Raw genomic sequence first — 13,266 nt, forward strand, 5'->3', positions numbered from 1 at the left:
TCAACTTTTACAAGGTCAAGTCATCTGGTAAAAGGGAATCTCTGTTGAGAAAATGCCCATACCAGATTGGCTTGTGAGCAGGTCTGTGGAACATTTTCTTACTAATAATTGATGGAGATGAGCCTAGCTCACTGAGGCAGCTCTACCCCTGGGCAGGTGCTCCTTTTGTATTATTTTAAAAAAAGAAAAAGAAAAAAGAAAGAAAAGAAAGAAAGAAAAGAAAGAAACAAAGAAACAAATAAACAAATAAACAAACAAACAAAAGACTGAGGCAGCCATGGGAAACAAACTAGTAAGCAGCCTTCCTCTGTGCCGTCTGCTGTAGGTCCTGCCTGCAGGTCCCTGCTCTGTCTCTTCTCAGTGGACTATGCCCTGCGATATATACACCAAATAAACTCTTTCCTCCCCAAGTGACTTTTGGTCATGTTGTATCACAGCACTAGAAACCCTAGCTAAGCATGATGGTCAGCTGCTTCAGGGAACCTGAACTTGTAGTCAGAAGTGCTCACCATGTTGACACTGAGCCACGCCACAGGGCTTTCTTACTCATTGTCCAGCCTCCGAGTATTGTTTGCTAACTGTCCTTAAATGAAAAGTCAGATCAGTGAAAAATCAAACCATTGTTTTATACCTGGAAAAGATTTAATTCAGACACAACTCGTCTTCTAGTTTAAATAAGTTTATGAGGTAATATTTTAAGACTATAAACTCACAGGGACTACTGGGTGGTTTGACTAACTCAGGAAAGGAGTTCTGTGTGACTTCTACCTTAAGGAAAGATAAAGAGCCTGCTTGTATTGCCTGTGCTGCAGGAGTGGGAAGTACATTTTTCCAAAGGCTGCACATGTAAGGGTGCTCAGTACAAAATTGCTTTAAAACATTTTGAGAGCCTTAGCAAGTTTCTTACTAGACTGCTAAGGAGTCTAGAATGAGTTGTTGGTCATTCTTTCCTGTAAGAGAACTGTTAAATACAAAGGAGAAACTTATCTGGGACTGGACCAGGAATAGAATGGCAGCTGCTGGCCAGATTTCAGAGTCCTGTTTCCAGTGCCATAAGGACATTGGTGTGGTCTGGGAAGAAAGCATCGGCCATGTATCAGTGCCTTACCCACGCGAAGGCTCTGGCCAAGGATGCTTGTGGAATCTGCTCCTCCCAGCACACAAGGCTGAGTCACCCTATTCCCTCTCCAAAGAAAGGGCCTTGCAGTGACTGCTGTAAGAGGAAAGTATCCTTTGTCTGCCATAGGGCAGTCCTACATAACTTCTCACATATATGCACTGCCCCTGCTTCAGTGGAAATAATAGCTCTCCCTAGTGTGTTCCAATTGAAAGAACCACAGAAGAACTGACTCCTTTGCATACTGCTCCTGAGCAGCTATTCATAGGAGGAAATGGATTGATTTCCACAGGGGAATAGTTAAAGTAATGAGGTAAATAATTGCCTGCTCTTTGGGGCTTTTACCAGCCAGAACTTGAAACCACAACTCCCCTTTGTGTACTGTTTTGCTGGCCATTAGGTGGTTTGCTTGGCAACTGTGGGAAGGCAGTGTGCTCATTCAGGACCTGTGCCAGGCTCCCTATGGGACAGGCACTGTAGATGCTGTGTGAACTACTAACAGATGAGGATGCTACGCATTGGGGCTTACTAGCTTCTGCTGGCATGCTGAACTGTGAGTCGTTTGTTAGCCTATAATGGAAGGCTTTGACTGTTTGCCAGTTGAATTTTTTCCAATTATTTTTATGGTATCTGCTGTCTACAACAAGTCTTACTTTCCATTCCTCAGGCATATTAGAATCAGTTTAAAAATATATCAACTAGGTCACTACTTAAGTTTTAAACATAAAGTATATTCAGATACTTTCTGTATGTTTTGTGGTTGGAAATTAGAATATCAGTGACTGTTCTCTCTTAGCTATGAGACATTTGCTTTAGAAGGAAAAAAAAAAAGCTCATCTTTCTCTTCTGTTTCCCTTATTTAAAAAATAACTGGTAAGCCTCAAACTAGTACATTTCTATTCATGTGTAAAGCACTAAAAACCTGTTTATTGTAACAGTGATGATGCAGAATAACCTGATTGGCACTGCCAGTTGGGATCCTCATGGGCCTCTGAGTGCTGTAGTTGGCTGGCTTTCATTTCTAATGTATGTGCTGTTGTCATCGCAAGTGAATACATACACCTTGATATTTTACTTTTCATTGGCTTTAAGTCATGGCCAGTAGAGTTCTGCTCTGGGTGCCTCTCAGCATAGCAGCGACTGAGCTCTCCCTTCATGTTGACAGGTGAATGGCTGCCTGCTTGACCCTGTGCCCCCTGTCCTGGTGAGGAAGGGGTGCCAGTCACTGCCCAGCAGTATGATGGAGACCTCCATTGATGAAGGATTGGAGACAGAAGGAGAGGCCGAGGAAGACCCCAGTCAGGCCTTTGAAGCTTTCCAGGCCACACGAAGTGGGCAGCGACGGCACACTCTGTCAGAAGTGACTAACCAAGTGGTTGTGATGCCCAGGGCAGGTATGATATTAGAGAAGCACAGGTTAGACCTTACAGCATCATGTCATACTTTGGGCATCAGGAAATCGTAGCCGTGCTCCTTCCATATCCTCTTCCTTTGTGGAGGCAGATGCCATGGACTGTGTGGAGTAGGTCTGTTCTGTAACTACAGAAGATAAAAACAAAATGTCTCTGGGTTCATTCTCCTCACTCCACGATTCTTTGGCTACAGTGTGTTTCATAAGGGAGTATGGTTCTTTTCAAGGGCCAAGATCTTACAGTTATAACTTCCTAGGATTATTTGGATAGTTAAACTAGCCAGAAAAACTATTCTGAAAGGATGGAGGATTGTCTGTGGTCCTGTACACTGAACTGCAGGTCTCCTGCACACAGGATACCCAACCCTGAAAAGAACTTTCTTTTAGGTGAGTTCTGTTTTCCAGACTAAGGAGGACTCCAGTCCTGTTGCATATGTTCCTGAAAGATTGGGGTTGTCGAGACTAGAGACTGCCATTTTGTCTTGCTTTTGTCTGTGTGTTTAAAGAAGATGCTATTGGATTGGATATTTTTTTTTTCAGGGAAAATTTTCTCCATGAGTGATAACCCCTCCCTTGACAGTGTGGACTCTGAGTATGATATGGGGTCTGCCCAGAGGGACCTGAACTTTCTGGAAGACAGCCCTTCCCTGAAGGACATCATGTTAGCCAATCAGCCGTCACCCCGCATGACATCTCCTTTCATAAGCCTCAGACCTGCCAACCCAGCCATGCAAGCTTTGAGCTCGCAGAAGCGTGAGGCCCACAACCGGTCCCCCGTGAGCTTCCGAGAAGGCCGTAGAGCATCAGATACTTCCCTTACACAAGGCAAGGTCTTTCTTTTGTGGCTTCAAAAACTCCACTCAGAGATGTAGATAAAAGCTTTTGCCATGCTGGTGTGGATGGATGATAACTAAAAGACCTGTTTTGCTTAAACTGATGTTTACCTTGCAGGAATTGTAGCATTTAGACAACATCTTCAGAATCTTGCTAGAACCAAAGGAATTCTGGAGTTGAACAAAGTACAGTTGCTATATGAACAAATGGGACCAGACGCAGACCCCACCTTAACGTCCACTGCTCCTCAGCTCCAAGACCTTTCGAGCAGCTGCCCTCAGGTGGGTGGACAGGCCCTTCCAAACACACTTCTCCTACAGATGTGTGATCTTCAGTTAGCTTCCTCCTAGTTGTAACTAAACCGACTTTATGGGGAAACCTATGGTCTCAGAGGTTTCCCTGCTGCTGCCACTAACATCTTAAACCAGCCATGCTGCCGTCAGATGCTCAGTACCAGACAGAGGCCTGCGGGCTCAATGCACTTTGGGTTTACAAAGCAGGCAGATAATATATGGATGACTCTCTGTCTCCCTTGACTACACACACACACACACACACAGACACGGTGATGAACATCACCCAAATGAAGCTTCTTGCTACTACTTTCAATGTGAAATCACTATTAAATATGAGGATTAATCACATTAAAAATATAATAAATGTTGCTATTTCTTGAGCCAGTGTTAAGTGCATCTGGTGGTATTCTGGGCACATGAGTGTGTAAGTACCTTCTAGGACCCCAGGCAGGGTACTAGATTCTAATACTAATTTCTAATTCTAATACTGATGAGGTAAGAGTTGAGTGCAGATAACACTGTAGATTCTCTGAGAAGCAACCTTCAACCTATTAGGGAAAAGCTTCTGAGTGTTAGGTCACGTGGAGTCTGGATTCCACTCAGTCATTTGCAAAGGTGCTTAAACTATGGATTGAAACTTTCTCACATAGAAATTGAAATGTCCACTCCCTTGATCCTTAGGAGGAAATCTCTCCGCAGCAGGAAAGTGTCTCCAGCCTCTCTGCCAGCATGCACCCTCAGCTTTCACCACAGCAAAGCTTGGAGACCCAATATCTGCAGCATCGACTCCAGGTGGGGTCCTTAGCCTTCTCAGTCTGGCTCACGTTGTCATAGAAGCCTGTTTTATTCCTTATAGGCAGGTAAATTTTATCCTACATTAGTGGCTTCTAGAAACATGTTCAAATTTAGCCTTATTTCCTTTGTTGGCAGTAGAAAAGGATAATGCCACCACATGCTGGGAAAGAAAGACCTGGCTTACCTCTAATTTTATATGTATGGATAATAAGATGAGATCTGTAATCTACAAAATTTTAGTAAGGCTGTCTACTCTGGCATATAAAGATCCGAAAAAATGCTATGACATGGGTCCCATTCAGAAGGAATTGATTAGCAGGCACTGGGCCTTCCTGTAAGAACTGAGTCTGCTTTTCTCATTGCTCTCCATGAGCATCCCAGTCCTGGAGGAATTTTATAAATGGAAAACAAGTAAGCAAGAACTAGATGCCCAGGACTGCTGACCCGATGCTCTCCCAGGGTTCCAGTGAGCAAGCGTCTGTGCTTTCACTTGGGATTCTGGGGGCCACATCTGGATACACTATCCAGACAGGCATCCAAAGGGTGATGCTATCACCTCATCTGCATCCTAGGTGATAAGCATATAGTTAGGCTCTTATTGCTTTTCTGACCTTCCAGAAGCCCAGTCTTCTTCCAAAGGCCCAGAATACTTGTCCAGTGTATTGTAAAGAACCACCTCGGAGCCTGGAACAGCAGCTACAGGAACATAGGTAAGGAGGTCTTTGGCCAGGAAAGTCAGTTATTTTCATGGCAGCCTGGAGAACACTTCTACTAGGACCATGTACTGGTACATGGTCATTGTCTGTTCAGGCATGGTGTTAATGAGGCTGTTGAGAATCCTAGAGTATGAGCTGGCCAGGTGGCCCCAGCCCCTATGCACTCTGCCATTTCCTTTTATTTCTCCGGGATATGCTTAGCCCTAAGCTTTCAGAAGCAGTGGCCTAAAGGAGTGATGAGGCTTTCCCCTTGATGCTGTTTATGTCCGCTGCTCCTACCAGGAGAAGCTGCTCGGCCAACGTGAAACCACCCTAGTCATCACCCTGCCAAGATGCTCTCTTTCTGAGCAGTCTTCATGGTAATTAGCAAAGAAAATGTATTTGGTGCTCACTTATATCAGAGAGGTCAGTCAGATAGGAGAAAAACTCACAATGGAGAATTCTTACTCTCATTTTTCCCATTGCATGGAAAAGAGAGAAATAGTGGGGGGGGGGGGGGTGTCAGGTATGATGGTGCATGTCCGGAATCCCGTAGTCTCCTGTGACTAAGACAGGAGGAATACAAACTTACGGCCAGCCTGGACTATATGTATGATTCTCAAAAAATTTAAAAAAAAGGGGGGGGTGGAGTTAATGCCTGGTATTGAATTTACATTGAAATTACACTCACTTGAGATATAATCTTTTGGTGTTGCCAATTTAGGCTCCAACAGAAGCGACTCTTCCTCCAGAAGCAGTCTCAGCTGCAAGCATATTTTAATCAGATGCAGATAGCAGAGAGCTCCTACCCTGGACCAAGTCAGCAGCTGGCTCTTCCCCACCAGGAGACTCCACCGACATCCCAGCAGCCCCCATCATTCAGCCTGACCCAGGCCCTGAGTCCTGTCCTCGAGCCCTCTTCTGAGCAGATACAGTTTAGCTCTTTCCTCAGTCAGTACCCAGAGATGCAGTTGCAGCCCCTGCCCTCGACACCTGGCCCCCAGGCTTCACCTACTTTACCCTCACAACTGCAGCAACAGCAGCAGCCCCCACCCCCACCCCCTCCACCACAGCAGCCAGGGGCTGCTCCAGCCTCCTTACAGTTCTCCTATCAGACTTGTGAGCTACCAAGCACCACTTCTGTACCAAACTATCCTGTGTCCTGTCAATATCGTGTGGATGGAGCCCAGCAGAGCAACCTCACAGGGGCGGACTGCCCCAGGAGCTCAGGACTTCAGGAGACCGCATCTCGCTATGACCCACTGGCCCTCTCTGAGCTCCCTGGACTCTTTGATTGTGAAATGGTAGAAGCTGTGGATCCACAACACAATGGGTATGTCCTGGTGAATTAATCTCAGACAGGAAGTGAGGTGGCTCTAAGGAGGGCCAACTGTGGAGTTCTGTTTTTATTCCATCCATTTAAATTTAAAGCTGATTTTTCCCCCTTTCCCTAATGGGGAAAAAAAATCAAGTTTCCTAACTAGAATCAGGGTTTGCCTAGGGTAGATGTTCCTCCTGGCTCTATCCCACCACAGAATTTTCTGTGGCAAAGGCTAGAATGTAGTTGGAAGCTGGAGTGCATGCCCTTAGGTAAAGTGGAATAAGCTGTCAAAAGGAGGAACAAATGTGTGTATAAAGTGACAGCATAGACCTAAGTTTTACACCAAAGGTTCGTTGATCTTGGTAAAAGCAAGGAAAATGTGTGTGTTGTATATATCACATAGTGGGAGGGAAAGGCATACATTTCCCTAAAGCCAAGCCAGCAGCAAAGTACTCCAAGGCATATCAAGATATTGATGCAGGCTGTTCCCAAGACCAGACAAAGTAGCAGAGCCTAAGCTGTGTTTCCAGGGCACTAAGCAGCAGCTGGTACTGAACTGAAACCCTGTCTGGGAGCACACAATAATGCCTTCTCAAAAGTGCCCCTGGCTGACCAAGAGCTAGAATGCTTGGAGTTCCATAGCTCTCACCTGTAGCAACAGGAGACACATCCCAGTGGAGGCTGAGACGGGCCCTGAGCTAGGAAGCAGGCTCTTCCTTCACAGCCTCCTGTGTGCTCTGCTGTAGTGATTCCATTGGTGATTCCTTGGACTCCCCATGGTGTGGTTACGGGCTTAGGGAGCTTTGCACACTGGGCAATTTCATATAGGGTTTAGACTTTTTTAAAGATGCACAGCAAAGGACCTTTTCTATGCCCTGGGAAGTGGTAGTGCGTGCCTTCCCAACACATCACACTTTTTTCTACAGGACCACACTTTCCAGTTATGTCCTTGCTAAAGCCAAAGGCTCTTGAGTCTGCTTTCCACCATGTGGGACCAGAATTCTTATCTTTCCTAAAGTTTGGATTTGTATGAATTGTTCAGGTATTATAGCAATATTCAAAGAATATCAGATGTGTAAACCATTTATGAGAAAAGCTTAACCCTTGAATTGACTCTGAAAAATAGATGTTATACCTAGTCAACCAGATATCTAGAAGTAACTAATAATCTGTCGTTTGCACATGACATCCAAGTGTTACAAACTCAGTATTATTTATAAAAATTATAATTTCTATTCTTTAGAGTGGCTTGTCCAATCAGCAGATGAATGCACTAAGCACAAAGCGTCTTCCTTAAAGCACAAGAAGAGAGCTACTCTACAGATGCTGCCTCTAGAAACACCTATAAGTTGCCTTTCCTCTCTGTAGTAAGTGTCCAGGCAGGCAAGGGAAGACTAGGCATGGGAAGTCTCCAGAGAGCCATCCTGGCCCGCAGCCCAGCCCCTGCCAGTGTTGGTGACTCAAGCAGTCCTTGAGGCTGGCCAGAGACTCTAGTTGTCGGGCTCCCCACTGGTGCCAGGTTGCTTTGGAAATGTGCTCTGCTTGGAATTGGGCTGTGGGTCACAGCAGGAGTAGATAACAGGAGGAACTGTCATTTTTGTGATTTAATAACTGAAAATCCAGTAAGGATAACTTGTGTTTCTCTTATTAATTCTGTTCCTCCTCGTCCTTAAGATTGATGATTTCATTGAAGAGATCATTTCATTAAGATCTCTGATATGTTTAAAGCTTTGCAAAATAAGCCAAGTTATAAAGTGGGGGTTGATGTGTTTAGACTGAAGGAGAATATTTTCCCAACATATACTGCAGAAGTGCTGTTATACTGATGAAATGAAAATGCCTTCCAGATTGAATATGGGGGCCGCTCATTTCAGGACTGCAGGAACAGACCACAGCAGATTGGCATAAACCCCTGCCCCCCAACAGGGCTGTAAGCTGCTTAGCCCAGGAGACCTAGCAGCTCTGGCAGGACAGTTAGGCAACAGATGAGGGTCTGCGGAGAGGCTGTCAGAAGGTTAAAGGCTGCAGAGAGAAGCTGGGAACGCTCGTCAGAGGCCAAGCCTGTTAGGCACTGACAGAGAGGAGAGAGGACAGTCGCCTTGTGAAGACAAGAACCGTCCTGCTGGAATGTGTCGTAAGCTCCCATTTCCTCCTTCCTCACTTTCAAGTAGACATCCCTAGTTCCACAGCTACCTTAATTCCTGAAATGGAAGCTGGTGAGAGCAATGGGCACATCTCATCTGCTTGCTTCTTTGTCTGCCCCTAACTAGTGACCCATGGAGGCTTCCAAGTCATTTCTCCTCACAAGTACTAAAGTAACACTAAGAAAGCTTAGGCCCACTCTTGTAGAGAGGCTGCTTTGTAATACTGACGTGTTTGCCTGTTGGTTCACATCAGCAGTGTGTACACTACTGTATAGTAACCCTTAGCTTTGTTATCTTGTAAACTAGCCTCTCCAAAGAGACTGGTGATTCAAACATGAGGTAAAAATTTTCATTCGGCAAAAAGTGCAATATGTGTGGTACTCCTTTATTTTTTTTGTTTATGGTCTTTTGTTATCCAGGGGTATTACTCTCTGCTTTGGGGGAAATGCATTACTTCTGCAATTTCCAGTTGGGCAAGTGTGTCTCTAGTATTTACATGCAACTGGCATGCTGGTCCTGTAAGGCAAAGAGAGGGTGTTAATGCAACAGAAAGATAACGGATATGGGGCCCCACTCCTCTATTCCCAGGGAGCTGCATGACCAGCACCAGCGCTCACCCTGCCCTGACATGGCCTGCTTCAACTGCTACCTTCGGAACAGATGGGGGGTGGGGCAGTTCTTTATGTCCATAGCCCTCTAAATCACCCAGTGGGAGGTAATGAGGACCCAGGAGAAGCCTTTGGGAGTAATGTAAGGTATAAGAGCTGGTCTGAGCAAAGCCCTTCCTGTTGCTTTGCATCCTAGGAAAAAGGAAGCCAAGGTGTCTCTGTCTCAGAAATCAAGAACTTAGAAATGTTGAAAGCAGGTCCTGGTGTCAGGGAGGGAGGGCTTCAGCCTCTGCCTCTCATGCTCCCTCCTAACTTTTATAATTGAGTTACTGCATTGTTACAAGGCCCCCACCCTCTACACCCTCACCCCCGTACAATGCACCCTGTGGAATAGCACCCTCTGCTCTGCCCAGAGCTCTGTTAAATAGAATGTTCAGCAAGGATTCATCACAGACCTCTCTTCCTGTACCCCAGGAGCCATTATACCTAAGGCAAGGATACTAGGACTGGGGAAAGGGTGTGTTCTCAGCTGGGGAGAGATGAGGTGTTGAACCAGAAACTGAAGGAGCTAAAAGTAGCAGCATCTAGGCCAGCTGATCAAGGGCCCCAGGAGTGCCAGCCGCTCAGGACATGGGACCCAGTGGGCTCGCCTTCCTCTGCAGGTTCTCCAGCCTCTAATGAAGCCTGCTTCTGGAATATAGCAGGGTCAGAGTTTCTCTGGTCTGGATTACACTCATACCAACAGTGAGTTAAGTTCTCTGTTGGTTTACAGAAAGTCCATAGTCCGAGCAACGTTTTCACATTCCTCCTCCTTTAGAGACAGTATGTAATGTCACTTGATGACAGTGACCACAGTGGGCCTTGGAGAGTCCTTGTGCCGGGGCTGACCTTTGCTGTGTGTGTGCCCCTAAGCTGGGCTGCCTCTACTGCCTCCTCGGAAGCCATCCGAGCCGCTCGGTCTCTCTGTGCCTAGACATCAAAGGTAGAAACTGGAGAACAGGTAATAAGTTGGAGTCGCTGCCCAGGCAGAGATCGTTATCACTTTGTTGCTTCTGGAATCTTTTTATAGAACTTACCTTCAGAATGATTTGTGGGAGACAAAAGCAGAGTCAACCTGTTTCAACACTGGACAAAAACATACTTCAGAACATGTGCGTACACACACACACACACACACACACCACATCTTCCCTGGCATGGCTTTTCCCACCATTTCAGTGGCATGTGAAATGTGATATTGACCCTTAAAAGGTCCTTTGGACCCTAAAGTCTCTCATCTCCAAACACCTTCTCACTGATTTGTTGAGCCATTTTCACCCAGTTACCACAGCCTCGCTGACTCTGGAAGACTCCCAGCATTCCCAGTTACACCACACATCATATGTCCACATTCAATGTGAGCAGATTCGGGCATGTGACTGCATTGATTGACAGACAGCATAACCAAGGATGGGTCTTCTTACAAGTCCTGTTTCCTCAGTTTGCCTGTCCATGTTCACAGCAATGTACCAAATGCTTTGAGTGCTTGCTTAGATCTCTCAGATCAATTCTGTGAGATTAGCTAGATTGTCCATATTTCTGAGGAAAGCAAAGCTCTTAAGGATACATGACTTAGCTGAGGTCACAGAGCCCAGAAGAGGAGGTAGCAGGAACAAGCACCTTTCTTGCCTGGCTTTTGACTTGTGTTGGAGCCCTGCCTCCACAGCTGCAGCCTCCACTTGACAGATTCCTGGCTCTAAGTGCCCTTAAGTGATAACTGCAGCTATCTGGGCGACTGCACTGCACAGGGAGACACAGACACCACAGATTGGCTGTCTTGATATCCAATAAATCGCAAAAGCTTGGGCTCACATCAAAGATGTTTGCTTAGTCAAAGTTATGCAATCTAGTACTTTTCTCTATAAGTATATATTGGAAGGAAACACCCCTCCTTGATTGCCAAAGGGCCAAAAGAGCCCAACACTTAGTCAACAGAGTCAACTTGAGAGAAGATGGATGCCTTTCTTCATGAACTCAACCTTTATCCTAAAGGAAAGGCACTAGAACATCTTTCTTCTAGTTCTTCTTCTTCTTCTTCTTCTTCTTCTTCTTCTTCTTCTTCTTCTTCTTCTTCTTCTTCTTCTTCTTCTTCTTCTTCTTCTTCTTCTTCTTCTTCTCCCTTCTTTCTTCTCCCTTCTTTCTTCTTCTTCCTTCTTCTTCCTTTCCTTCTTCTTCCTCTTCTTCTTTTTTTTTTTTTTTTTTTTTTTTGGAAACAGGGTCTCACTGTATAGCCATGGCTGTCCTGGAACTCACTCTGTAGAACAGGCTGACCTCAAACTCAGACATGTACCTGCTCTGCCTCCAAGTGTTGGGATTAAAGAAGTATATGTCACTATGCCCATGAATTTCTTTACCATTAAATCCTATCAAGTAGAAAGGCTTATTAGACACTTTGAGGATTACAAAATGGCAATGTGCTTTGATGGTAGAGTGCTAGGATTTTTCAGAACCAAAATGGGTGAGTAAGGCTAGCTTTAAAAATAGAAATACAAACAACATCCTGGTGGATGGAATAGTATTACATTACCAAGTGCAGATAACTGATGCCTACCCGCCAGGACTGCTCAGTCACGGAAATTCAAGTGGTGAAGCATCCTCAGTACTCGTGGTTAAAAGAAAAAAAAAATGAGAAAGCAGCAGGAAGTGGGGGGGGGGGCGCCTAAGGGTACTGACTGCCTCTGGGGACTGCAGTTGAAGAAGAGTGGTAGAGACCATTTGAGCTTTCTAGAAAGACAAGGCATTTGCTTATTGCAGAAAGAACAGCTTGCTGGATTCAGCTTGCTCTGAGTTACTTCCCATAAACTTGATCTGACTGTAGTCATTTTTTCTTGCGTGCTTTTTAATTACTAAGAAAAATTTGGCATCTTTGATAGCTTTGGTATTTTGTGGGCAAATCATAATAGCTCCAATGTAAAAAAATCAAAGTGGTGTTACCTGTTACTCAGTGTTAGAAAATTGCCTAAAATGCAGTTTAAAAAAAAAAAATGATCTTTGTACCAAATGGTGATGTAAATGGGGTCATTTTCTGCAAGGAAAATGCACTGTTTTATGTTTCCAACTCTCCTTAATTAAAATAAAAACACCTTGTTTTCTATAAAAGCCTGGTGATGTGAATATCAGACTCATGAGATTATAGGCAGGCCTCCATCTCACTGAGCAGTGGGTAGAGTTTTCAGACTGTGCGAAGTGGCTGTGTTCTCTGAGCTCTGGTGCTCATTTCAAGCTACAGAAAAGACACTGGATAATATGTTCTCATTGACGTCAGCAGGGTAAATAATACCTCGCCCTAAATTGCTTGAGTACACGTTAGCCACTGCAGACGGCCGATGGAAACCCTGCTAAGCACAGCCCTCATACAGCCAGGGCCTCACTGAGCCTGGCCAATGCTCCTGGTGTAGTGTCCAGATAGCCCATCCCTGCAGTTTGCACAGGACAGGGACAGAGGTAAGCACTCTGTGCTCTAGTTCAGCTCCCCCAGAACAGGTAATACAGGAAGGCCAGCAAAGAGCACTGTCATTAGTCGGTGTCACCTTGTCACCTCTGGGGCCTGTGAATGGGACATGAGTGAGCTATGCACACACAAAATGCACACATACACATGCACACATGCTCACACACCAAGAACTTCTCACAAAGACATACATTCTTTTGCCCTTGGGGTTCTGGAGAATCCCTTCGCCAAGCGAGACTTGTAGGGCCAGACCCTAACCTAAGTAAAGGGCAGGTTAAACCCCGCCTTCTGGCAGTGCTCAGAAGAGCGTTGGTTTCCATTACCTAGGCTGTTCCCTGGGCCAGTGTTACACAGAACAGAACTGCAGCAGTCTGCAAGCCGAGGCCAGCCCGTGGCTTTGAGGGTGTGTATAGGACTTGGGGGCACAGAGCCCTAGCTGTGCACATGCGCAGCTCTGCCTGCCTTCAAACAGCTCTTCTTCCCCTTGGAAAAGTTTCTTTTTTAAACCCCAATTTCAGTGCTTGCTTAGCGAACTTTACTCTCGCCCATTGAAAT

The 13,266-nt window shown here is 45.5% G+C and overlaps 2 protein-coding genes across 7 annotated transcripts in view; one reads left to right on the forward strand and one right to left on the reverse strand.

Annotated features, from left to right (window-relative positions):
* Sik2 (salt inducible kinase 2) overlaps positions 1 to 11,473 on the forward strand; it is a 113,614-nt gene extending 102,141 nt beyond the window's left edge. For 2 of the 5 annotated variants that reach the window (XM_052188356.1, XM_052188359.1), the window contains exons 10-16: positions 2,283 to 2,511; positions 3,069 to 3,353; positions 3,480 to 3,643; positions 4,340 to 4,450; positions 5,072 to 5,163; positions 5,873 to 6,481; positions 7,713 to 11,473. In XM_052188356.1, coding sequence (XP_052044316.1) covers positions 2,283 to 2,511; positions 3,069 to 3,353; positions 3,480 to 3,643; positions 4,340 to 4,450; positions 5,072 to 5,163; positions 5,873 to 6,481; positions 7,713 to 7,737 — 1,515 coding nt within the window. In that variant the 3' untranslated portion in view covers positions 7,738 to 11,473. The remainder of the gene's footprint in view (positions 1 to 2,282; positions 2,512 to 3,068; positions 3,354 to 3,479; positions 3,644 to 4,339; positions 4,451 to 5,071; positions 5,164 to 5,872; positions 6,482 to 7,712) is intronic. The other 3 variants (XM_052188355.1, XM_052188358.1, XR_007978832.1) reach the window with 2 other exon arrangements.
* The window catches only part of Ppp2r1b (protein phosphatase 2 scaffold subunit Abeta), a 33,758-nt gene continuing 29,516 nt past the window's right edge, over positions 9,025 to 13,266 (reverse strand). Inside the window, exons 16-18 of one of the 2 annotated variants that reach the window (XM_052188361.1) lie at positions 10,110 to 10,190; position 9,619; positions 9,025 to 9,129 (exon numbers count right to left, since the gene is read on the reverse strand). In XM_052188361.1, coding sequence (XP_052044321.1) covers positions 9,038 to 9,129; position 9,619; positions 10,110 to 10,190 — 174 coding nt within the window. In that variant the 3' untranslated portion in view covers positions 9,025 to 9,037. Of the gene's footprint in view, positions 9,130 to 9,618; positions 9,620 to 10,109; positions 10,211 to 13,266 lie in introns of those variants that run through there. The other variant, XM_052188362.1, reaches the window with a different exon arrangement.

Source organism: Apodemus sylvaticus, chromosome 7, assembly GCF_947179515.1.
Source record: "Apodemus sylvaticus chromosome 7, mApoSyl1.1, whole genome shotgun sequence".
Lineage (NCBI taxonomy): Eukaryota > Metazoa > Chordata > Mammalia > Rodentia > Muridae > Apodemus > Apodemus sylvaticus.